Here is a 25794-nt window from a genome sequence, read left to right on the forward strand (position 1 = left end):
ACAATCCCAGTCCTTAAAAGGCCAAGGCACAGGAGGGTGAATTCTGGGCCAACCTGAACCGGAGTCAGAGCATGCTCACAAACAAACAAATGCAAACAGTCTAATAATAATAATAAATAAATAAAAAATTGAGCTGAAAATGAATATCTTATCCAGGAGCCAGTGCTTCACGCCTATAATCCTAGCTACTCAGGAGGCTGGGAGCTGAGAACTCCAGTTCAGTAAGAGCCTGTGAGACTCTTCAACTAATCATAGAAAAGGCTGGAAGGAGCCCTGTGGCTGAAGTGGTAGAGTGCTAACTTTAAAAGAGACCAAGGACAGCTCCCAGGCCTAGAGTTCAAGGCCTAGGACTGGAGGAAAAAAACTGAGCTCAAAGTTCGTTCTATGAGATACGTTATATAATGAATACATACAATACACGTGGATACGTTATCACTCCCTAAGTCCGGTCATGTTGTGCTGTACAGTCCTGAGTTCTGGCAGGCGGTGCTGGCCCAGTGTCATCTGGAATCATTTCATCGCCTCCCAAGGCCCATGGACTCCACCTCTGCCGCCACTCCGGGGCCCCCTTCTTCCCTGATGATCATGCAGTCCCCACTCTTCCCAGACGGCGCAGAGTTAAGATTCATCTGCTACGCAAGCCTCGCTCTTTCCCGCAGCAGTAGGAACTTAAGTTTCTTCCACATCTCTGTGCAGGTTGGTTACCCACTCGTTTCACTGCTGAGTAATATTCCACTGTCTAGAGGTACTCCACTTGGTTGCCTCTCCATTTGAATGCTTGCCAGAATTTCACTTTGAAAAAAAAAAATTCTTTTTTTATTTCTGGGGTTCTTCTCAACCTTTTATTTTTAAAAAGGAAGTAGATAACAAAGCTATTGTTTGAAAACTGTTGAAAAGGCTCGGGATATCCTCAAAGAAAACTTTCCTAGCTGTCCCTCTCATCATGTGTAAGAAATGTTCATAAACAAGAAGGTCATACAGCTTTGTTTAAGAATTATGAATAGTCTGGAGGAGAGGGACATGGGGACAAAAACATGAGAAAGGATATCAGTGTGTGAGAACTAATGCACCTACTATCTGGCGAATGTAACTGTAACCCCTCTATACGTTACCCTGACAATAAAAAAATAAAATTAAATGTAAAAAAAAGAATCATGAATAATCTGGGGCCGTGATGGAGTTTAAGGTAGAGTGCTTGCCCAGTACGGTGCCCTGGGTTTGACGCCCAGCCATCGCATATACTTCCCTGCACACATACAGGATTATGACTTGAGCCACACTCCACCTGTGGCTTTTTGCTGGTTAACTGGAGCCAAGAGTCTCATGGACCTTTCTGCCCAGGCTGGCTGGTTTCATACAAAGTTTTCATGGGGTGAGGGGGGGATGAGAGAAACAGTCATGGAATGAGTTAAGAAAATATTTTAGAATATTAATTCTGTAAATTGCTCTGATGTTTAGCAAAATTCAACGAATAAAAGTTCCCAAACAGATCGTCATGGCTGCTCCATCTGGAACCCAAATCTGTCTCATAAATTCCAACTTGGCAATGATCAACTGGAAAGAACAACAGCTCCCACCCTGCCCTTTCTGTTGTTTGTTTTGTTCTTGGGAAGGAAAGCCAGCCTGCCAGAGAGGGAACCTCAAGGTTTTAGACAAATGCTCCAAGGCAGCGTGCTAACTTGATCTCCACAAGCATGGAATCAGGTTCATAGGCCCTCCAGAGATTCAAAGCGAAACAAAAATGGAGGAACCAAATATGGTCTACTTGAAGCTGTCCTGGTAGCTGGGTGTTGGTGCTCAAGCCTGCAGTCTTGGCTACTCCAGCAGACTGAGATCTGAGAATCTCATCAGTCTACAGCCAGCTGTACAGGAAATCTCATGAGACTCTTAGCTTCCATTCCCTATCAAAAAGCTGGAAGTGAAACCGTGGCTCAGCTGGCAGAGTACCAGCCTTGAGTGAAAAAGCTAAGGGACAGGAAGCACCCCGACACCAAGTTCAAGCCTCACCAAGTACAAGTGTGCCCATGCCCCCCCTCCCAGACCCCCCCACCCAGACACACACGCGTTGTTCTTCTGGTGACTGTCTTTTTGGGCAACAGAAAAATGTTTAATCTCATTTTTTTTTTTTTTGTGGGCTGTAGGGCTTGAATTCAGCCTGGACACTGTCCCTGAGCTCTTCAGCTCAAGGCTACCGCCCTACCCTTGAGCCAAGCCCCACTTCCTATTTTCTAGAGGTTAATTGGAGATAAGAGTCTCAGGTCCTTTTGTGCCCGGGCTGGCTTTGAACCTTGATCCTCAGATCTCAGCCTCCTGAGTGGCTAGGATTACAGGCGTGAGCCATTGCACCTAGTTTAATCACATTTCTTAATGTGATTACTAAGAGGGAAATTCTTGTTGGCTGTCCACTACCACGGCACACACAGCCGGCTCCAGGTGGGGACTGAGGGAGGAGACCCTGTGGCCTGTTCATCGTCAGAGCCATTAGTGCACTCAGGTACTTTCTACCTCATACTCCAGTTCTACAATTTGCTGCTTCATTCAATCTGGGCCAGGCTTTTCTGTCCTCTCCCCCACACTCTGGTCTAGATAGTGTTGCTTGAGGAGAGCAATAACTTTTTGTGTGTGGGGGGTATGCTTGTACTGGGGCTTCCTGAGTAGCTAGGATTACAGGTCTAAGTCATGAATGTCTGTGTATACAATAACTAAATTAACTCTTTTTTTTTGCCAGGCCTGGGGTTGACCTCAGGGCCTGGGCACTGACTGTCCTTGGGCTTTCTTCAGGCTCCCACTCTGCCACCAAAGCCACATCATCAATTCTGGTTTTCTGTGTATGTGGTACCAAGAAATAGAACCCAGGGCTTTGTACATACTAGGCAGGCACTCTACCACTGGGCCACACTCCCAGTCCCTACAATAAAAACTATTATTTCTGTAACATTTGAATTACCCCCCCCACACACACCTTTACCTAAAACTAAAAGCTTTAAGAACTTAGCTGGACATAGTGCTCATAGGAGCTACATAGGAGGCTGAGATCTAGAGGATTATAGTTTGAGGCCTGTCTAGATAGAAAAGTCCTTGAAACTCCATCTTGAAAATAAGACTGGTGCCAGTGGCTCATGTCTATAAGCCTACTCAGGAGTCCAATATCTGAAGATCAAATCCAAAGCTAGCCCATGCAAGAAAGTCTATGAGACTCTTGTCTACAATTAACCACTAAAAAGCCAGAAGTAGATCTGAGCTCATATAGTAAGTAGAGTGCTAGCCTCGAGCAAAAAAAGCTAAAGAACACTGAATGCCTAGGCCCTGAGTTCAAGGTCTAGTACAGGCACAGAGAAAACAAAACAAAAAAGAAAATGTTTCCAAGCAATCTCATGTCAAACTATTAATCAGTTTTCCAAAGAACTTGTGATAGAACATAAAACTATTCAGAAAGATGAGGTCATGAAAAAGTATCAGAGCAATTTCTAGAAATCTAACTCCCACTGAAGGAAGGAGAGGAGTCAAACTATTTCCTACCTATTTCTAGCACCGAACTTGGTTGCCTTGCACAATACATGTATACAGAAGTGAATTGTGGGGCCAGGAGTTTGGCCTAGTGGTAGAGTGCTTGCCTAGCATGCACGAAGACCCGGGTTCGATTCCTTGGTAGAACATATTTAGAAAAAGCCGGAAGTGGTGCTGAGGCTCAAGTGGTAGAGCTCTAGCCTTGAGAAAAATCCAAGGACAGTGCTCAGGCCCTGAGCTTAAGCCCAGGACTGGCAAAAAAAACAAAAGAAGTGAATTGTAACATGGGCAACCTGAATGATGTTTATACCCTATATCTAACTACAGTGGTTTTAAAAAAGGAACCAAAGAGCTATTTTCAGCCGCACACTGCAATTACCATAAGGTATGAAGTCGGCCTTGAACACGGAACACATGGCTCTCCTCTTTCTATTGGCCCACGTGTAATGAGAAATGCAAAAGCCACTAAACACTGGTTTTAGTAGAGAGCTTACCAACTGATTTGATAGAAATCTGCAGGGAGAACAAGTCCTAATTAATTCTTGGGAGTCTGGTTTAAAGTTGTGGGTGTATTTTTAAAATGCCACAGGATTCGCCCTTCTAACCTGTTTAGCAACAGCAATGTGAAGTTGGTCATTAAAAGACTTCAAAGCCAGCCTCGTAGCCGTGGGTACTCAGAGGAACTTTCTAGAGCCCTGCAGAGGCTGAAGACTTGCCCTACACAGCACTCCGATTTCACAAGACCAACAAGTTTCTCTAATTAACCCTTATCACCTCTGACTAAGGAAGAAGACAGTACTGATTTGCCTCCGCTCAACATTAAAATAAACCACTTTAAAATGAGTAACTCAGCCCAGAGCTGGTAGCTCATGCCTAGAATCCTAGCTGTTCAAATCCAGTCCAGCAGAGAAAAACTCAAGACTTCCCCCATACACACCAGTACCAGAGTTTTAAACTCAAGGCCTCAAGCTCTTGTGTGTGTGTGTGTGTTTTTTTTTTTTTTTTGCCAGTCCTGGACTTGAGCTCAGGGCCTGAACACTGTCCTTGGACTTTCTCAAGGCTAGAGCTCTACCACTTGAGCCTCAGCACCACTTCCGGCTTTTTTCTATGTGTGTGGTACCGAGGAATCGAACCCGGGTCTTCATGCATGCTAGGCAAGCACTTTAACCACTAGGCCAAACTCCCGGCCCCTCTTGTGTGTTTTTTTACTTAAGGCTCCACTACAACACGACGTGAGTTCCACTTCCACTTCTGGCTTCTTATTGGCAGATCTGCCTTCCAAACAAGATCTTCGGATCTCAGCTTCCTGTGTAGTTAGGTAGCATTACAGACAAGAGTCGCTGGTTTTCTGCCCAGCTTAACTTTTTAAACACTCTTTTGAAAAAGCAGTATTAGGTTTAAGTGTTTTAAGCTTGCCTGGCAGGTGCTCTACCACTTGAGCCACCACTTCCAGCCCACTAAGTCTTGAAGAAGGAGCAAACACAGCTGAGTCACCTCATCACTTCCCCGCGGGCAGTACATGCAGGTCCTGCTTTTTCTACATTTTCCACATTCTCCAAGCTTGTTGCTTGTTTCATTTTTCTTTTCTTTTCCTCTCCTTTCCTTTCCTTTTCTTTTTTGGTACTGGGGATCAAACCTAGGACATAGTACATGCTAGGCAAATACTTTGCCACTGAGCTACATCCCAGCCCTTGTTCGCCTGTTTTTCCGCTCTAGCCTCTCCACTGGGAAGGCAGTGTCTCCTGTGGTTCTCATTTGCATTTCCCAAATGAGAAATGACATTCAGCATCTTTTCATGTGTTTGATAGCCATTTGTATATTTTCTCTGGAGATCCAATCTTCTTCTCCTCCTCCTTCAGTAGTACTACGGTTTTGAACCCAGGGCCAGGGCCTTGAGTTTCTTTGGTAGATGGGCTACTGGTCAGCTATTTAGACACTTTTTTTACATAAGTTATTGGATACAGAGTCTCACTTTTAGTTCCGACCTTGATCTGCCTATTATATGCTTCCTATTACAGCTGCTGAGATGACATGTCCAGCTTTCTTCCTTTGGAATCTGGCGAATGTTTTTGCCTAAAACCACAGTCCTCATTTCAGTCTCCCACTTATCTAGGATGACAGGCACATCCCACTACATGCAAGTACTGGTTGACAAGAGTTCTCTCCTGTATGCCTGAGCTGGCTTTGAACTATAACCCTTTGGATCTCAACCTCCCAAGTAGCTAGGAATACAGGCATGAGCCACTTGCACTGGGTTCCAAACTGCTTTTACTCTTCATTTCTGTGGCCTGGCTCTCTTGGGACTATTTTTAAAAATCTATTTCTAGAATTTCAACGAATTAAGTAAGAGCCTGAACTATTAAGTGTATAGTGAATAGAACGATACAACCATATTCTTTTTTTTTTTTTTGCCAGTCCTGGGCTTTGGCTCAGGGCCTGAGCACTGTCCTTGGACTTTCTCAAGGCTAGAGCTCTACCACTTGAGCCTCAGCACCACTTCTGACTTTTTTCTATGTATGTGGTACCGAGGAATCGAACCCGGGTCTTCATGTATGCTAGGCAAGCACTTTAACCACTAGGCCAAACTCCCTGCCCCTACAACCATATTCTTTAATCTGCCTATCCCAGCCACCAAGATCTCTGTCACACTGAAGAATAAAAATACATAAAGTCTTTTATTCTGAGACAGGTCTTGCTATGTTGCCCAGACTGGCTTGAACTCCTGGGCTTGACTGAACCTTACCTCGGCATCCCAAGTAGCTGGGATTACAGGTATTCCAACCCATGCCTGATTTAAAATCCATGTAACCTTTATCGTTTACATCTGCACTTCTCTAACAGCCAACCCCCTCTCTCTAAACATGGGAGCTGGGTGGAGTCCAAACATCACATAAATATTAGTGACTTTTAAATAAACAGATCTTTTTATAGATTGGTAAAACCTAGTGAGTACTGCTAATGGAAACTATCCTTTGCCTTGTTGGTGTAAATAACTTCTTTCTTCTTCCTCTTCCTCCTCTTCTTCTTTTTCTTCTTCTTCTTCATCTTTCTTTAATAACCATATGGTCAGTGATCAGTCTGTTTGAAGCTACCAAAAATGGGACTTTGTCCTAGTCAACTGCTTCCAACCTCTCTCTGGGGTTTTCCTCTAACTGTTCCTTCCAGTTTCTCAATCAATGCTCACATTTTATCATCCAAAGAAACCCACCAGGAGGAAAAAAAAAATGCCATCACCTCATTTTCCTTTCCATTCCGTGGTGGGATGTTTTTTCTTTTCTTTCTTTTGTTTTTTTGTTGGTTGTGGGACTTGAACGCTGGGCCTGGGCGTACCGCCTTACCTCTTTAGCTACAGGGCCACTTCCTGTTTTCTGGTGGTTCATTGGAGATAAGAGTCTCATGGCTGACTGGCTTTGAACCTTGATCCTCAGATCTCAGCCTCCTGAGTAGCTAGGGTTACAGGCGTGAGCCAGCACCGCCCCCAGCAGTGGTGGATGAAGCACATAACCACCTGGAGTTTTTCTAGAAGGACCTTTTTCACCTACCTTGTTGACATGCTGATCTGCCAAAGTGACACAGTAAACAGTAAGCCTTTCGGGTTTCTCAGCCAAAAAGTTTTGGTTCAGTCAAACTATCCTGGGTATTTCTGTGTATGGAGCCACACCCGAGACCTTCAGTCTATAGACTGATTCCCAACCATGTGAGGAATGTGCCTAATGACTCTACTTCTGGGTCACTTTTGGAATCCCTGAGCCATTTCCAAACCTCCTGCTCACATGAGGCGTGCACTGCTTGGAGCAGCCTCTGTGGGATCTAAACATACAACTTCTGAATCCGATGCCTGCTTCCAGCCTAAATTAAAAAAAAAGCATTATTCTCTCACACCTGTCATTGATGTCTTCATTTATAAAGAATCGGGACTCTTGGGACAACTTCAGTGTCAGCTGACCCTGGCACTTGGCCCATGCCAAGAGGCTACAGCTGAAGGAACAAGAGATCATGTGGTCTGGGGTCACTGGCAGTTCATGCTTCATTTCCCCTAACAGCTCTGTCCCGGAAGTACTCAAGGAAGTTCTTCCTGATGTATAATCCAAGTCCTGTAGCACAGTCAGCAACAGGCACAGCTGACAGTGTCAGCCTACATGAACACAGCTCTGGACATCAGACACAAAACATTCGCTAACCCACTAATCCCAATAACCTAATACACCAGACCCTGTCATTATCATTTTACAGGTGAAGATGAAGTTAAATGACCTGTCCAAAATGACTCAGCCACTGAGTAACTGGATAGGAACCAAGCAGTCTGCCTCCATATACACTTTGTGTGTGTGTGTGTGACAGTACCTGTGCTTAAACTCAGGACTTCATGCTCTTGCTTGGCTTTTTTTTTTTTTTTTTTTTTTGCTCAAGGCTTGCACTCTACCACTTGAGCCACAGCTTGCTTCCAGTATTTTACTCGTTAATTTGTCTGTTTTCAAACCCAATTCTCAGATCTCAGCCTTCTGAGCAGCTAGGATTATTACAGGCATAAGCCATCCATGGACTGCTCCAGGCCTATATCAAGATCATGCACTCATTAAACTTTAGAAATTTTCTAAGAATGAAATCAAACGAAGTTAAAATAGCCTTTAGAAAACTTCACCCAAGACTTTCACTCAAAGGGGTACTGAGAATGAGTAAGTCCAGTCAGAACTACATCCATTTATCTGACTTCAGTACTGCAGGTCTACTGCCTCTAGAGCAGCAACTCTTTCAAAGTGAAAAGCCAAAGAAGGCTTTTACGTTTGAGCCTGGGGTGGTAGTACATACCTGTAATCCCAACTACTTGGGAGGTGGACATAAGAAAATGGAAGTCTGAGGCCACGCTGGGGCAAAAGTCTGAGCACTATCTGAAAAGCAAACTAAAAACAGCCAAAGAACTGAAGGTGTGGCTTGAACTCAAAGCCCTGAGTTCAATCCCCAGTACTTCCAAAAAAATAGAGTGCTGTATTTTACTTGATATTTCTCAGAAGAATGTTTCTGAAGGAGGTCAGCATGGCTTATATCTGAACAACGGGGAAATGAAACTTGGGGGTGGGTAAAACAGCAAACCACTTACTACAAAAGGGTACTGCTATGGAGTTTCCTCTCTGGGAGGGCACCAGTAATTAGGACAACATGCAAAACACCTGAGAGTATACAAAGACGGAAACACAATGCCAGTATTCAAAGTGTACAGTCTGTGCCAAGAACCTTGCCTAGATTAAGGAGTTTGCTTTTTTTCTATAAAGGTGTATGTATATGTGTGTGTGTGTGTGTGTGTGTGTGTGTGTGTGTGTGTGTGTGTGTGTGTGTGTGTATGCATGCTAGACCTGGGGCTTGAACTCAGGACCTAGGCACTGTCCCTTAGCTTTTAGGCTCAAGGGCAGTATCTACTACTTGAGCCACAGCTCCACTTCTGGTAATTTTATTGGCTATAAGAATCTCATGAACAAGGGGCCGGGAGTTTGGCCTAGTGGTAGAGTGCTTGCCTAGCTTGTATGAAGACCTGGGTTGGATTCCTTGGTACCACATACATAGAAAAAAGCCAGAAGTGGCACTGTGGCTCAAGTGGTAGAGCTCTAGCCTTGAGAAAGCCCAAGGACAGTGACTAGGCCCTGAATTCAAGCTCCAGTAGATGCACAAGTGTGTGTCAGTGTGGGGAAGAGACTACAGTATTGCCATTCTGTACTAGTATTGTAGTACTGTTGTATAATTGTATAATAACGGTTATACTGTTGTTATGCACAGGGACTATTATTGTATAACAAATAACTCAAAACTTTGTGAGAAAGAATTACTTTATTATGGGTCAAGAATGTGGACAGGAACTGATGGCGTGAGCCTGGAATGGGAAGGCTTGAAGGCTCAAAGACCTTAGGCTAGAATCATCTGGAAGCCCTGCATTCCTATGGCTGTCAGCTGATTATGAGTATCCAGCAAAGTCCTCAAGGTGGCTGTCACAGGAACTTCTGTAGTTGTCTCCTCCCTGCATTCTCTATCTGTGCTGTTTAGCTTTCCTGACAATATGGCAGCTGGGTTGTAAGAGCAAGCCTTCCACAAGGGTAAGGTAAGAGTGTGCAGCATACCCATGATGGGTCCTTCTAAACCACCTGATCTATCTGTCCCACGGGAGGCTAGAAAACCCTCCCACCAGCCAATGGGAGGAGCCTAGAGGGCCAACTGTAGGAGCTGCATGTGAAATGAGCTACTCTTGTGGACACTTTTGTAAGACCCAATCAATTACATGTGCAATCTAGAGTTTTCCCCAAATCTGATTTATCTGGTGGCTTATAAAGAGGAAAATTGAACAATACTGAATACAAGAGAAATCTGAGTCAATAAGGTATGACTTCAGTAATTCTAAACTTCATCCAAATCTACATGTCATAAGCACATGGACAACTTTCAAATGAGCAGAGTTTACACTTGTAAACTGCCTGCAAAACCCTCCTGAGCTGATGCCTGGATAACATTCATTCTGGTTACCACCCACAGCTGAATTCCCATCAGTGAGCACTTGGTTGATTTTTCTCATTTATGCCTTGGAACAGTACTATTACTTCCAATTTTGTCCAAGTTCCAAGTTCTACTTCTGCTCTTGTAACAGTTTGTGAAGCCAATCAACCCATTCATCTACCCCTCTATCTAAAACAAACATCACATAATGATTCTCAGGTAAAGTAAACACTTTAGCAAACAGAGGGTTCAGCTGCTGTCCAAAAGGGCAATGGCAGATGTGTGAAGCAGCAGGGTTCTCACACAGGGAGGGCAGCATCTCACCCTCAGAGGAGGACAAGCTAGGGCCTAGAATCTACCATCTTCATCCAAGATTGCGTGCGCGTGCGCGCGCGCGTGCGTGCATGTGTGTGTGTGTGTGTGTGTGTGTGTGTGTGTGTGTGTGTGTGAGATGGGGCTTGAGCTCTGGGCCTGGGCTTTATCCCTGAACTCTTCAGCTCAAGACTACTACCCTACCCCTTGAGCCACAGCTCCACTTTCAGTTTTTGTTGTTGTTTTTTTTTTACTGATTAACTGGAAATAAGAGTCTCACATTCTTTTGTGCCTGGGCTGGCTTTGAACCCTGATCCTCAGATCTCAGCCTCCTGAGTAGCTAGGATGACAGGGATGGGCCACCACACCTAGCTTCATCCAAGATTTCTGACTGTCCTGTCTCAACATGGACCTTCCACCTGACCTCCAGATGCACTCAGGTAGCTACTGGCTAGAACACAGGCATAGAGACGCCCACTGAGATCAGGCACTCACTCTACAATTGTCTCCATAACCTTTTAGCATTACTGGACACACAATAAATCAAGGTAACATGGAAGTACAATTGTTTTTGTCATTGGCTGTGGAGCTTGGGCACTATCCCTGAGCCTCTTTGTGCTCAAGGCTAGCACTCTACCACTTGAACCACCACTTCCAGATTTTGAGGGGCTAATTGGAGATAAGAGTCTCACCGAGACCTTTCTGCCCCATCTGGCTTTAACCATGATCCTCAGATCTCAGCCTCCTGAGTAGCTAGGTTTACAGGTGTGAGCCATGGGCACCCAGCTGGAAGTACAACTTTTGTGTACTAATACTGGGGCTTGAACTTAGGGCCTTGTGCTCTCGGCTTGGCTTTTTTGCTTGAGGCTGGTGCTCTACCACTTGAACCACAATGCCACCTCTGCTGTCATAATCAAGCCTACCATTAGAAGACTGAAGGAATGAAAAGGATAGTACAAGCTCTATAGTATTCCACAAGCAATGGCATAATTTATACAACAACAACAAAAATCCAATAGTTTCTTTAGAATGAATGAATAAATAAATAGAATCAAATTCATGATGTAGTTGCCAATTTTGAAATTGATGACAGATGAAGGATGGATATTCAACATCCAATCTGAGTTATTGGATGTATTCTCAGGGATGCAAGATTAGAAATAAAAGTGAAAAATATCTGAACATAACTAATTAGATTGCCATCTGCCTCGTCTACCAGGGCAGGGGAAGTCTTAGTCTTTCTTTCTGCCAAGGGCCATGTGGATATTTATAAAGTCATTTTAGGCGATGCAAAATTATCGATACAGGAGGATAGCCAGGGCGAGCCAATGGAAAGCATACATGTCTGCTCCATCACGTACTAAGTGATTTCACAGGCTTTATATGGCTGGCCAAAGACCAGACATCCCCTACTCCTGGAGAAAGAATGGGTTAAAACAAAAATAATCATCTACATAGCACAGCGATATAAAAGAGACTATCCTTCATCTGTCCCTCTCGAGACAGATGCCCGAGGCACTCAGAGCTTCCTGTCACCACCCATTACATTCATCCAACCTTACTTGGATTTTATGCTCTCCAAGAAACTCGATATAGAATTTAGCTTTCCATGCAGCTTAGCCTATAGGGAAGGAATGTACAGATCAGCAAACGCGCATAGTCAGTCTCCTATGAATATACTTCTCACTCTAACTTTCAAATTTACATTCTGGTTTTTTCATCAGTCTTGGGAATTTAGCTAGTGTGAGTCACCTCAAGGCAAACTGAAAATACTAAATCTATTAGATTAAAATTTAGAGTTGAGGAGCAAAGGACTGGTGATGTGAGGCCATGATGAGTTCAATCTCCAACACCAACGTAAACAACAAATTCTACCCAAGTTGTAGCAGAGGAGAAGAAACAGGACCAAAATAAATGATGTACTCAGCTTGGTGGGGGAGGAGTAGGTAATGACCGGAAGAAAGTGACAATGGGGGTGGGCACTGTAGCTACCTGATTTTAGTAGTTCAAGGATGCCTCGCCCCCTGTGATGGTTTTCAGTTGGAGTGGACATGTTCAGGTTCCTCTCACAGCCCTATCACAGGCTCTGCTCATTCTAGAGTTGTGTGTGACCTCATTCTTGGAGGCCTGAGGACACAATGTGTCCTCCCTCTTCCTGAAAAGGTGTCAGGACCCCACTGATCTACCCAGGGTGACTTGACCTTCCTGCTTGTGGAGCTTCCTGCTCCCCCACTGCAGTCCATCCTGTGAGCTCTGTTCCCTAGTTACCATCCCTCCTCCCTGACAGCCTGGAACTGGAGTTTCTTGTTTGTTTCTGCAGCTCTGACACACTGTAAGCTCCTTGACAGCCAGAACCAAGTCCTAGTACTCAACCCATACTCCAAAAATACACAGAAGATGGAAAAAAGGAGTACAAGAATCTTCACCAGGGCTGGGAATGTGGCTTAGTGGTAGAGAGCTTGCCTAGCATGCATGAAGCCCTGGGTTCAACTCCACATAAGCAGAAAAAGCCAGAAGTGGTGCTGTGGCTCAAGTGATAGAATGTGAACCTTGAACAAGAGAAGTTCAGAGACAGTGTCCAGGCCCTGAGTTCAAGCCCCAGAATTGGCAGGGAAAAAAATCTTCACCATGTCAGTGTCTTTTATCAGGTCTTATCAAGGCATAATGTTATTTGTAGAATTTCATGTGATTTCTTCTTTTATACAGTAACTCATAACTATTTGCCACTAAAATGGTAGTGACAGGGGCTGTGAGTTTGGCCTTGTTGTAGAGTGCTTACCTAGCATTCACCAAGACCCGGGTTCGATTCCTCAGTTACCACATGCATAGAAAAAAGCCAGAAGTGGTACTCTGGTTCAAGTGGTAGAGCTCTAGCCTTGAAAAAGCCCAAGGGCATTGCTTAGGCCCTGAGCCCAAGCCCAGGACTGGCAAAAAAAACAACAACAAAAACAGTAGTGATTAACAGTAGTAAAGAATTAAATCCTATGAGAAGTAACTCACCTACTATCTGATGAATGTAACTGTAACCCCTCTATACATTATCCTGACAATTAAAAAAAAAAGAGAGAATTAAATCAGGCTGGGGGTTCAGCACAGTGGCAGAGAGCTCTCCTAGAGAGCTTTCTCTCTGCACCACCTCAGATCACTCCCAGGGCCACAGGTGGGGGGGCAGGGGCGGGGAATATATATATATATATATATATATATATATATACACATATATACACGTATGTATAGTCTATTTCAGGATGACAGGGAGCTTTTTGTATATACCTGAGTGCCTTTTGAAAACTGAATACAAATAGGTAACTTATTTTTCAGTATAAACAAAATTTAAATGGAAAAATTCAGTCATGATCAAAAATAGGTTTCACAGTATACACACCTACAGGATCCACTGACTTTGTGCAAACACAGGAATTTATACACAGACAAAAATACGTATGTATGGATTATGTATATGTATATATGTGTATATATATATATACTGCAATTGATACCGTTTCCTGAAATCCACAATCCTTAGCCAGCGATGATAGCCAGGCATTCTTCTAGTATCAGTCTGTTTTATTTTATTGTTAACATGTACACAAAATTTGAGAGCACAGGGAAAAAGCTTTATGTGAAAACTAGAGGGTAGGACAGTGAATTGTTCAGTTTGCAAAAGATCTGGACACTGTGTTCCTGAGGAACTGGGCTTTTCCGCCATCCTCCCACGATGATAACAGTTTGTATTTACCCATTACCTCTCATCCAATAGCCTCACGGTCCTTGGGATGAGGAAGACAAGATCAGTGCCTCATGTTTACTTACAGGTTAGGAGAGCAAGGACTTGGACGCTAGTAAATGAGGAGTTAAGCAAGCCACGCGCCCACACTTCTCCACTAATGCCTTTCAGGAACCCACTCTCACTACTGGCTTTACTAGGGAAAGAGCTTCCTCTAAAGCTGATAAGTTTTCTTTTGCTATAGATAGGAGAGAAAAGACTCAATTTTCTTGTTCCTTAAGAACTAAAACTTGAGGCTGGATTTGTGACTTAGTGGTGGTTGCTTGCCTAGCATGAGTGAAGCCCTGGGTTTGACTCCTCAATACCACATACACAGAAAAAGCCAGAAGTGGCAGTGTAGTTTAAGTGATAGAGTGCCCACTCGAGCAAAAACTCAGGGACAGAAATTTAACATATACTTTTCCAAACAGAATGAAACTGAGGGCATGAAAGTTGGTCCTAATTAGAATATTAGTATTTATTTATTTATTTATTTAGGTCAGTTTGTGGGGCTTGAACTCTGGGCCTGGGTACTATCCCTGGGCTTGTCAGCACAAGGCTACCACTTTGAGCCACAGCACCACTTCTGAATAAGTGAAGATAAGAATATTTCCAACGGGGCTGGGAATTTGGCCTAGTGGTAGAGTGCTTGCCTAGCATGCACAAAGACCCGGGTTTGATTCCTCAGGACCACATATGTAGCAAAAAGCCAGAAGTGGTTCTGTGGCTCAAGTGGTAGAGCCCTAGCCTTGGGAAAATCCAGGGACAGTGCTCAGGCCCTGAGCCCAAGCCCAGGACTGGCAAAAAAAAAAAAAAAAAAAAAAAAAAAAAAAGAATATTTCTAACATTCTAGCCTGAGCTTCCTTCTAACCACTATTCTCAGATCTTAGCCTCCACAGTGGCTAGGAATACACATGTGAGCTACCAGTACTGGGCTTAATTTTTTTTTTTTTCTTAATCTAGTATTAGGGCTTAAACTCAGGGCTTGAGCACTATCCCTTAGTTTTTTTTTTTTTTTTTACTCAAAGTTGGTGCTCTACTGCTTAAGTCACACCTCTACTTCCAGCTTTCTGCTGGTTAACTGGACATAAAAGTCCCAGACTTTCTTGTGTGGGTGGCTGATAATGAACCTCAAGCCTCACATTCTGTCTCCTGAGTAGCTAGGATTACAGATGTGAGCCACCAGTGCCCAGTCCTAAACTTGGGGTTTCTTGTTGTTGTTGTTAGTAGACACACTACTACAAGCTAGTAAGAAGACATATTACTGAAACAGGAAACAAATATTTCCCTATATATGCTAATTCCAGAAGAATTCACACCCACTTTGTAAAATCTCATTAGATTTAACTCCCCAGACTCTTTGGTAGCATGCAATTTTTTAAGTGTCAAAATAAAGTCTTATTTTGAAGCGTGGGTGGCGGTGAAGGAGGTGAGAGGAAGACTCACAGGAAACACAGTATTAGCTCAGTGAGGAAGTGGCTGACGCTCGAAGAACCCTTATGGAGGCACCTTCCATGTGCCACAGTATAAATCTTGAACTACAGGGTGGCCAGTCAGCAATGGCTCTTATAAAACTCCTATACAGTACTTAAAAACTCAAATACCACTTATATTCAACATCACGGGTAATATATGAAGTGAAGGCAAAATGCTGATATGAAGCTATGAACCATAAAACTGCCGGGCTGCCCAGGTTCTGTTTTGCTTAAGAGCTGCAAGTCAAAACCTAGGTGTGAAGCTAGCAGGAACCAAGTGGCCCCATACTGGGCCCTCTCCTGCCAGGGAAGGGAGGACTAACTTCCTGCTGCCCTTGCTGTGTTTATCATAGACAGAAAGGTCTGCAGGGTAAAGAGTCAGGAAGAGTGGAAAAGCTAAGACCTGTTTGTTGTGAATGGTGACAAAAGATAATCATTCTCCTGGTAATAACCTGAAAGTATTGACAGCCAACTACCTTCAAGCTGGAAAAAGCACCAGTGCAGCCAGACACCAGTGGCCAATTCCTTTAACCTTAGCTACTCAGAAAGCTGATTATCTGAGGTTCAGGAAAGTCATCGAGATTTTTATCTCCAGTTAACCAGCAAAAAGCCAAAAAATGTAGCTGTGGATCAAGGGATAGAGTGCCTTAAGTTAAATAAATAATCAGTGTTACCTTGGTTCAAATTTAAACACTATCTAGTGTGAAACATAGGTATCCCTGCCAGGATTAAGTACCATGAACAATCACTTTTCAAGCCCTTCCTTATGAAATATGATGTAAAAAAAAATCAGTGTTAATAAAATTTTTTCAATAAAAAAAGAAAAAAAAAAACCTTCCTTAAAGGCAAACGAGACTAGGAGTCTAAATCAGTGTACCTAGATATGTGTGTGTGTGTGTGTGTGTGTGTGTGTGTGTGTGTGTCAGTCAAAAACTCAGCGTTTGGGGCCGGGAGTTTGGCCTAGTGGTAGAGTGCTTGCCTAGCATGCACAAAGACCCAGGTTCGACTCCTTGGTACCACATATAGAAAAAGCCGGAAGTGGTGCTGTGGCTCAAGTGGCAGAGTGCTAGCCTTGAGGAAAAAGCCCAAGGACAGTGCCCAGGCCCTGAGTTCAAGCCCCAGGACTGGCAAAAAACAAAAAAAAAAAATCAGGAAAAAAACTCAGGGCCTAACGACTGTCCTTAGGCTTTCTCAAGGCTAGCGCCCTACCACTTGAGCCACAGTACCCCTTCCACCACTTCCAGCTTTTTTTAATGTATGTGGTACTGAGTAATCAAACCCAGGCCTCCGTGTATACTACGCAAGCACTTTACCACTAGGCCAAACTCTCAGCCCCTGGTGTGTGTTTTGGGGCAACAGTGTGTGAGGGAAATGAGCTGTCTATATATCTTCTATTTGACATTTTTGTGAACCTAAATCTGTGCTTGTAATATGAAGTCTAGGAAGTGAGGGTGTGCATCAAATGGTTAGAGGTCCAGGCTGGAGCAAAAAAGCCAAGGGAGAGGGTGAGGCCCTGAGTTCAAACTCCAGTACAGGCACCAAAAAAACAATCTGATTCTTCAAAAGGGGGCTATTATTCCTATCACATATTTTTAAAGCAAATGTTAATACAAAAGAGAAAAAAAGATTCATTAGTTTGTTTAATAAATATGTATTAAATATTTATAGAAGCCACCATTGTTCTTGGGAAGACTGGTGCAGAGCTGGGCCTCTGGTGCTCCTGGAAGTACACAAAGTTACTATGTGCATCATATGTTGCCACTGTCCTAAACTGGATGCTGGTGGCTCAGACCTCCAATCCTAGCTACTCAGGAGGCTGAAATCTAAGGATAGTGGTTAAAGGCCAGCAGGTTAGTAAAGTTGATGACACTCTTATCTTTACCACTAAAGCTGGAGGCGGAGCTGTGGCTCTAGCCTCAAGCCAGAAAGCTCAGGAACAGAGCCCAGGTCCTGAGTTCAACCCCAGGACTGGCCCCCCCAAAAATAAGGCACCCTTCAAAACAAAACAAACATTAGACAGGATCCACACAGGTGGCCTCTCATTGTGCTAAGCAATGAGTCTAAGGCAGGGCTTTCTGTTTTCTTTCCTGTGTGCTGTGTTACCTCATTTCTCATCAGCACCAAGCAAGGAAATAAAAGATGGCACAGGGTCTCCAGGGGACAGCAGAGCCAGGTTCTGTCACTGAATGAACTGTGAGCAGCAAAGCCTGGAATCATGATGAAAGCAAAAATCTTCAGTGGAGCTATCCAGACTTCTCACTAACAAGAATCAAATCAAAGTGGCAATGACATCTAATCACCTGTCAACTTCAAGGAAGTAAGAAAAACAATTCAATGTAATAAACTGTCCATCTGTCATTTCTTCAGTGTCAGTCATGATTTCAACTTCGACTCTTAAAACATTATACCTTTTTGGTTTTTTTTTACATTTTGCTGGTCCTGGGGTGTGAATTCTGGGCCTGAGCCTCTTTGTGATCAAGGATAGTGCCCTACCACTTGAGCCACAGCCCCACCACTGGCTTTTTCTGAGTAGTTTATTGGAGAGAAGAGTCTCCTAGACTTTCCTGCCTGGGCTGGCTTCAAACTAGAATCGTCAGTTCTGTTTCCTGAGTAGCTAGAATTACAGGTGTGAACCATTGGGACCTCGTTTGGCATTACTCTCAAAAAAAAAAAAAATCAGGTGGGAGTTTGGCCTAGTGGTAGAGTGCTTACCTAGCATGCACAAAGACCCAGATTCAATTCCTCAGTACCACATACATACAAAAAGCCAGAAGTGGTTTGATGGCTCAACTGGCAGAGGTAGAGCTCTAGCATTGAGAAAGCCCAAGGACACTGGTCAGGCCCAAAGTTCAAGCCCTAGGACTGCCAAAAGAAAAATAAATAAATAAACACTTAGATAAATGCATTTTGGTTGTTTGGGTTTTTTTTTTTTTCTCCTATGCTGGGGATCAAATCCAAGGGCTCCAAATTTTTCTACCAGCGAGGCTATATACTCTTATCCTTAATTTGGCTAATTTTACACAGAATATAAATCTCTCTTTGACTCTGATGTTATAGACTAGAGGTGGTGGTAGCTCATGCCTGTCAGCTACTCAAGAGGCCGAGATCTGAGGATCAAGGTCCCAAACCAGCCAAGGCAGGAGAGTTGGTGAGACTCTTATCCCCATCGAACCACAAAAAGTCCAGAAGTGGAGGTGGGGCTCAAGAATTAGAGAACCAGCTTAAGCAAAACAAGCTAAGGGACAATGCCCAGGCCCTGAGTTCAAGCCCTAGGATGGCTACCACAAAAGAAAAACTAAACAAAAATCCAGCAAGAACAACAACAAAAAACCCTACTTAATATGATGTCTCAGAAATAAGGAGATCTTTCTCTGTGCCTATAATGTAACTTATCATTACTCAGATTGGAGTCTTATACATAGTTACCATTCAAGCAAAATTTTAAAAATTGATTAAGTCAATGTTATGGCCAGTCATGGAGACATAATGTTGTCACAATCTAATCACTTAAAAGTAGCCATTTATTCAGTTACAATCCTCAGCTACAAAAATAGAGAATCCAAAGAAAACATAAACCGATTCAATAAAGAGAATAGAAATGACTGGTTTGAGTTCATTTGAGTACTTTCATGATAAAATTACCTGACATTATTCAATTTCTCAAAAATATCCTAGAGTCTCAAAGGTTATTCTTACAAAGGATATTTTAAAAGAAGAGGAGGAAGAGGAGGAGGAAGAAGAGGAGGAGCAGGAGGAGGGGAGGAAGAGGAGGGTTGAACTCCTTCCACAAAGCAGGATGTGGCAGGAAAGTGGGCCTTTAATGCAAGTTTAAATCTGGTGGTTTTGTTAACTCTTAGTCGTTTTTACTCGAGCCCTGAACTGTGTCAATTCCACTTGTACCTGTGAAGGTCCACCTGTTACACCATGCTCTCTCGGCCACCCAAACCACAGCAGTCTCTCTCCATCTACAAGTACCTCCCTGCCAAGTGAGGTTTAGGGCACTATCATTACCTCATTACCCATGTGCCCAATCCCGAAGCCACGCTGCAGAAACCTTCAATCACAGTTGTCCACAGGGCTGCCCAGTGCTGCACATGTCCCAGCCTCTGACCACTAGGGAAATGGAGAGCTGTTCTTCAGCTTCATATGCTTCACTGCATTAGTGTGTGGATTTCACAGCCTTACAGACAACTAATAAATAAACAGGCAACTGAAAATAGACATTTGGCCTTGCGTTTCACCTTAACTCTCAAACTTTGCACTTTCTTTAGTAGTGGAATAATGTCTTCTATTAAATTATAAGCTACTTTTGCAAAGGCAAAAGTCCATACTATGAATGCCTAAAAAAAGAAACAGGCACCAGTGGCTGATGGCCTGTAATCCTAAATCCTCAGGAGGCTGAGATCTAGAAGGTTGGGATCCAGCCAGAGTAGAATAGTTTATTAGACTCCATTTCCAAAATAACCAGCAAAATGCAGTTCTGAAAAATATGGCTCAAGCAAACACACCTATCTAGCAAATGGGAGGCCTTAAATTCAAACACCAGTACCACCCAAAAAACAAAGAAGAAATTTTTTTCATTGCCATATACATATAGAACTATTGACACATCCTTCCTCATAAATTTGCCAAACACAAAAAAATTTCAAAGCCAGGCTCAGGGTACTGGTAGCTGGTACTATAATCCTATAATCCTAACTCAGGAGGCTGCGATCTGAGGATCCCAGTTTGAAGTCAGCTCAGGCAGGAAAGTCGCTAGGATTCTTATCTCTAATTAATCACAGAAAAAGCAGGAAATGGGGTTGTGGCTCAAGTGGTAGAGCAATAGCCTTGAGCAAAGAGGAGGAGCTCAGGGACAAAGCCAGGAAAGGAGGTCGGGGGGAGATTCAAATATTACACAGCTTTCTCTTAATACTTTCCAACTACTCTTTATTTTTATGTTTACATATTTTTGTGTACTTAAGCTTGGGACCATTGGTTTGTGTTCTATGAACCAAGCCAAGCCTCTAATCCCCCACTTCACTCTTTTTTTTTTTTGGGGGGGGGGTATCTGTTGTGGGCTTGAACTCAGGGGCCTGGGTGCTATCCCTGAGTTCTTTCTGCTCAAGGCTAGCACTCTACCATTTTGAGCCATAGCTCCACTTCCAGTTTTCTGATACTTAATTGGAGATAAGTCTCAAGGACTTCCCTTCCAGGGCTTGCTTTAAAACAAAGATCCTCAGATTAGAGGCATGGGCTACCATCTACCAGCCCCTTTACTCTTTTTTTTTTTTTTTCTGAGTGGGGGTGGTGGTTATGGGGTTTGAACTCTGGGCCTGGGCACTGTCTCGGAGCTCTTCAGCTCACAGCTACCTCCCTACCCTTTGAGCCTCTGCCCCACTTCCCATTTTCTAGAGATTAGTTGGAGATAAGACTCTCTTGTTCTTTAGTGCCTGGCCTGGCTTTGAACTGAAATCCTCAGATCTCAGCCTCCTGAGTAGCTAGGATTACAGGCATGAGCCACCATGCCAGACTCCAACCCCTTTACCCTTATTATAGAAAATTTCAGCCCTAAAGCTATCAAATAACATTTATTATGTTAATATTATTTAAAATTCTACCATATATATCTGTATCATCATATTATCTTCATTGCTTGTAATAATAACTAGGTATTTCAAATATAAAAATAACTAAATAAATGTTCTTTTAATTAAATTGTTAAAGAAAAATTTCAGTCCTATACAGTAGAAGGACTAGCATCATGAGCCCTCCTGTCTCTAGTCCCCACCCAGCTTCCATAATTACCAATTCAGGCCCAAGTCCATTTCAATTTTTTCTACCTACTACCTCTGCAAATAATCCTGAGGTAGCCACGGGTTTCATATCATAAATTCCAGTTCCCATTTATTTTCAACAGCTCTCATCTTTGCCTTCCTTCCCATCCCTCCACACCCCAAAGAAATATGTAGAGAACAACGTGAGGGACTGGAGCTCTCTACTCACTCTCTCCCCCCCTGGCCACACTATTTCAGACTGTCTATACAAACCTCCTCCATCATTGTGAAATGCCTGTCTCTGCGTTCACTCCCTAGCTAAGTCAGAAAAATACTGTGAGATGTTTTCCCACCCGTAATTCCAACCTTCAAAACTGGTTGCTGGTGGCTCACACCTGTAATCCTAACTAGTCAGGAGACTGAGATCTGAGGATGTGGTTCAAAGCCAGCCCAGACAGAAAGGTTTAGGAGACTCTTATCTCCAGTTACTGGACAAAAAGCTCAAGAGTGGAACTGCAGTTCAAAAGGTAGAGTCAAAGCTCAGGGCCCACGCCTCAGCTTTGAACTGAAGCTCAAGATCGGCATAAAAAAAAAACAAAAACCAAAGAAGCAAGCAAACAAACCAATCATATTCCAACCCCCTATTTGAACAACCAGAGGAAAAATAACTCCAGAACTTGAAGAAAAAATGCAAAAACTCCTAGTCTCTTGATGGGGACTACTTCTGTTTCGTCCTCCCATCTCAGGAAACCTAAAAAGAGCACACAGAAGTAGAATAAAAGGGGAAAGAAACAGCACTTCCCAGGGGTAGATTACAAGCAGTCCAAGCTCCACGATGACTGATGGTGAAAATGGCTATGTGTAAACAGTAGTGAGTGGTTGGAGCTGGATGAATGAGTATCCCACCCCACGGATGTTTACAAGACATCTTCATTTCAGGGAGTCTCTTCCCCCGCGGTTGTAGCATCTCTAACAGTATTAGCGTGAACAACAGTAATAACAGTAGCTGCTTCAAGCCCTAAGGAATGGTTATGTAAAAGCAATTAGAGAAAACACAGGGAGGGCGCGGAACTCCATCACCCGCCCTAACCTTGTTCTCCCTCGGCCTCCCCACGGCAGTCGGCGCGCTTTGGGGCTCATCCTTTGGCCCCTGTGAGCGCCCTTCCTGGCTGCGGCCGGCGTCCCCGGACGGCGCCTCTCCTCCCGGAGGAGAGCTGCTGTGCGCAGCCCGGCCGCCCGGGTCGCCCTCGGTGCCGGGAGCAGCAGCGTCTGGACACCGGGCTGCCGGGCACCCGGGCAGGGGACCCCGCGGTGCCAGCCCCCCTCCTTTGGAGACCGTTTCCTCCGAGCCCCGCGAAGCCCCCCACTCCGTTTCCTCGCGGGGAAGGCGCCGCGGCCCCCTCAAGTTCGGGACCTGAGTCACCGCGACACACAAGGGTACCTCGAATCGCCCCCCGATCCCAAGTCCTCGCTTCCACGGAGAATTCACCTCCCCGACCTTGGCGCCCAAACCCCGAGGCCGGGAGCTGGCGCCCGCCGAGGCTGCCTATGCCCGGTGGAGCCGGGAACCCCGGCCCGCGCTCGCGGGGGTACGCAGCGGGGCGCGGCCCCCGCCTCGCGCCCCGGGCACCGCCGGAGGGGATTCAGGCTCTTCCCAACCGCCCGCCGGGCTCGGGGAGACCCGGCCCGCACCGCCGCTCCCCGGGGCCGGGGAGGACCCACGCCAATCCCCAAGCCTCCAGGGCTGACCGCGCTCTCACCACCACCCGCCCGGCCAAGGCCAGTGAGGGGCGCGGGATCCACGCCCGCTCCCAGGCCGCGGAGACCCGACTAGCGCGCCCTTGCCTCCGCCTGGAGCCCGGCCGGCGCCCCCTCCCCGGGCCGCCAGGGAGACGCCGCCTGGCGCCCGCACGCCCCGGCCCCTCACTCACCCAGAGCTCGGTGCCCCAGCTCATGGTGCAGGGGGCGGGAAGGGGCGCCCCGCGCAGCGGGCGCGGCTCTCCAGTCCCCGTCCCCGGCGATCGCTTCGCCGCTTGAGGTCCCGCGACCGCGGACAGCCTGGTGCCCGCGAGACCGCTGCCTCCCCCGGCTCCGGGCCCCAGGACCTGCGCGAAGGATCTTTCTCCCGATCGCCGCACAGCAAAATGGCCCGAGGAAGCCGCCGCGGCGCTGCAGCGCTCCCGCCCCTCACGGACAGCCGGGGGAGGGGCGGGGCGGGGCCTCGGGGGCGGGGCCGGGCTGACAGCTCACGCACGCGCACGCCCCGGCCGGGCTCCGCCCCCCGCCCCCGCCCCGCCCCCGCCGGGCCGCGGGGCCCGCGCTCCCCCGCTCCCCCGCTCCCCCGCTCCGTCCTCGCTGCTCCCTGGCCTCCCTGGTTAGACGCTCGGGCCCGGCACCCACCCTCGGGCCGCGCGGGCGCGGGTCCACCCCTGCTCCGCGGCGCCCGTCCGGGGACAGCCGCCGGCGGCACGGGCTCGGACGTTGGCGCCCCCCTGCCCGGCGCGCGCCGCCCGGAGGCCGGGGTGGGAAGCCGGGGCGCGCGCCCGCGGCCTCTCAGCGGAGACTCAGGCTTCCCGGTTAGGGGGACGGAGAATCCCAGAGGCGAACGCACGCCGTAACCCCCGGAGGAGAGCCAGGGAGCCGCTCGGGCCACGAAGGACTGGCTGGGTTCCGATGGGGCCTCTGCAGAGCCAACTGGCAACCTGGGAGGGTGCGCTGCCCCTCGGAGGGGCCCGGCCGCCTAGTGGGGGCGAGCACGGCGGGTCTCAGCGGGGGTGGTGCGGGGCCGGGAGCTGTGTGTGTGTGTGTGTGTGTGTGTGTGAGTGTGAGGTCCACGAGAACGGCACTCCCGCCACAACTCCCGTCCTGCAGCTTACCCTGAGTAGATAGATGAACTCGGGGGCCCCTTTCACAAACAGCACCGTTGATCCAGCCTCAACCCCACCTCTCAGCCTGCTTATCAGAAACTCCACGGAGGGGTGAGGCTGAAACCCCTTGCAGATAAACTCCACTTCTACTTCCTTTGTTGGCCAGTGACAATACAAAAAAATGTTTTGGTCTGGCCTGTTTTCAGTTAGGAAACACCCTGCGGCCCATCTGTATGTTTAAACAGTTTGTTCTTACAAAGGTGCAATGCCTGTGTGCATCTGATCATGTAAAATAGTTACCAAAATAAACGCCAGGAAATGGAACCGAGGTTTTTTCTTTGTTGCTGTTTTTCCTTTCTTTCTGTATATGTGCTTGTCTGTCTTTGAGAGGGTAAGAGCAAGCAGAGAAATGGTGGGACAAATTGAACAACGCAGCAGCAGTGGTACTCACTAGCCACGGCTGAAAATGTGCTATACAACTTGTGGGGAAAACTGAAAGAGAGCAAGGGAAGGGGTGACAGTCTCAAAAAAAAAAAAGTACTCTACCTGACCTATGTAACTATAATCCCTCTGTATATCATCTAATAGTTTAAAAATAAAAATGCTTTGTTCTTAGTTACAGGGTTTCTAGACTCAGATTCCTAGATATTTAACAATTTGAGTGGCTCCTCTATGAAAACAGATTCATTGCCAGGGGTGGGGGGGATTTAAACAAGGCTGCCAGTTTTCAAAATGGCCAGTGAACGGTGCTTTATCTCAGTTTTCCTCCATTCCAAGCTTGAAGTGTTTTTCAGTCAAATATAAGAATCAAATCTTGACTGAGTTTTTGGCGACTTCTCAAAAACTGAATGATCCCCTAAAACTAGGCTAATTAGGAGGTGAAAGAACCTGCTGCTTTCAAGAGAGGAGGAAGAGGAAGAGACAACAAAAAAGCCACATGAAGATGAAACTCTTAAGATGAGTAAGCAGGAAATTGTTAGTTATAGGAACCCATTAAAAGAGTTCTGCCACCACAGAACTCTATGGAACTTAGTTAATCATACCTCACTGAACAACTGAAAACACGGGTAACTCAATTAAGTTCTGATGACAACTGGAAGATATGTGAGTTAAAATATTTACAAGATAAGAGTGCTCAGGATTAGAATGTCTTCTTAACAAATGAAAGGCCTTGGGTTCTAATCCTAGAAATGCCAAAAATATATGGCCAGGGAAAAACACATATAAATCAAAATGCTGGCCAGAGCTGGGCAAGGTGGCTCATGCCTGTAATCCTAGCTACTTAGGAGGCTGAGATCTCAGGATCTCAGTTCAAAGCCATCCTGGGCACTAAAGTCTGTGAGACTCTTATCTCCAATTAACCACTAAAAAGCCAGAAGTGGTGCTCTGCCTCCAGGAGTAGGGTGGTAGCCTTGAGCTGAAGAGCTCAGGGAGAGTGCTCAGGTCCAGAGTTCAAGCCCCATAACCAATTAAAAAAAGAAAGAAAGAAAGTAAAAGGAAAAGAAAAACACTAAATCCCTTCCTGGTTCTCTTAGAGGAAGAAGGTGTGGTGGTAACAGAGGGGTTCCACCAGTAAACTGCACATCTGTTGAGGAATCAAGTCTCCCCAAGAACTCTTCACCCCTTGCAAATGC

The 25794-nt window shown here is 45.6% G+C and overlaps 1 protein-coding gene across 3 annotated transcripts in view; it reads right to left on the bottom strand.

Annotated features, from left to right (window-relative positions):
* Positions 1-23466, bottom strand: part of Fnbp1 (formin binding protein 1) — a 92403-nt gene extending 68937 nt beyond the window's left edge. For 2 of the 3 annotated variants that reach the window (XM_090330813.1, XM_090330812.1), the window contains exon 1: positions 23225-23326. In XM_090330813.1, the coding sequence (XP_090186939.1) occupies positions 23225-23248 (24 nt within the window). In that variant the 5' untranslated portion in view covers positions 23249-23326. Of the gene's footprint in view, positions 1-23224 lie in introns of all 3 variants that reach the window. The other variant, XM_090330814.1, reaches the window with a different exon arrangement.
* Positions 23467-25794: the final 2328 nt, after the last annotated feature.

The sequence above is a fragment of the Megascapheus bottae genome, chromosome 3, assembly GCF_031878675.1.
Source record: "Megascapheus bottae isolate mThoBot1 chromosome 3, mThoBot2.hap1, whole genome shotgun sequence".
Lineage (NCBI taxonomy): Eukaryota > Metazoa > Chordata > Mammalia > Rodentia > Geomyidae > Megascapheus > Megascapheus bottae.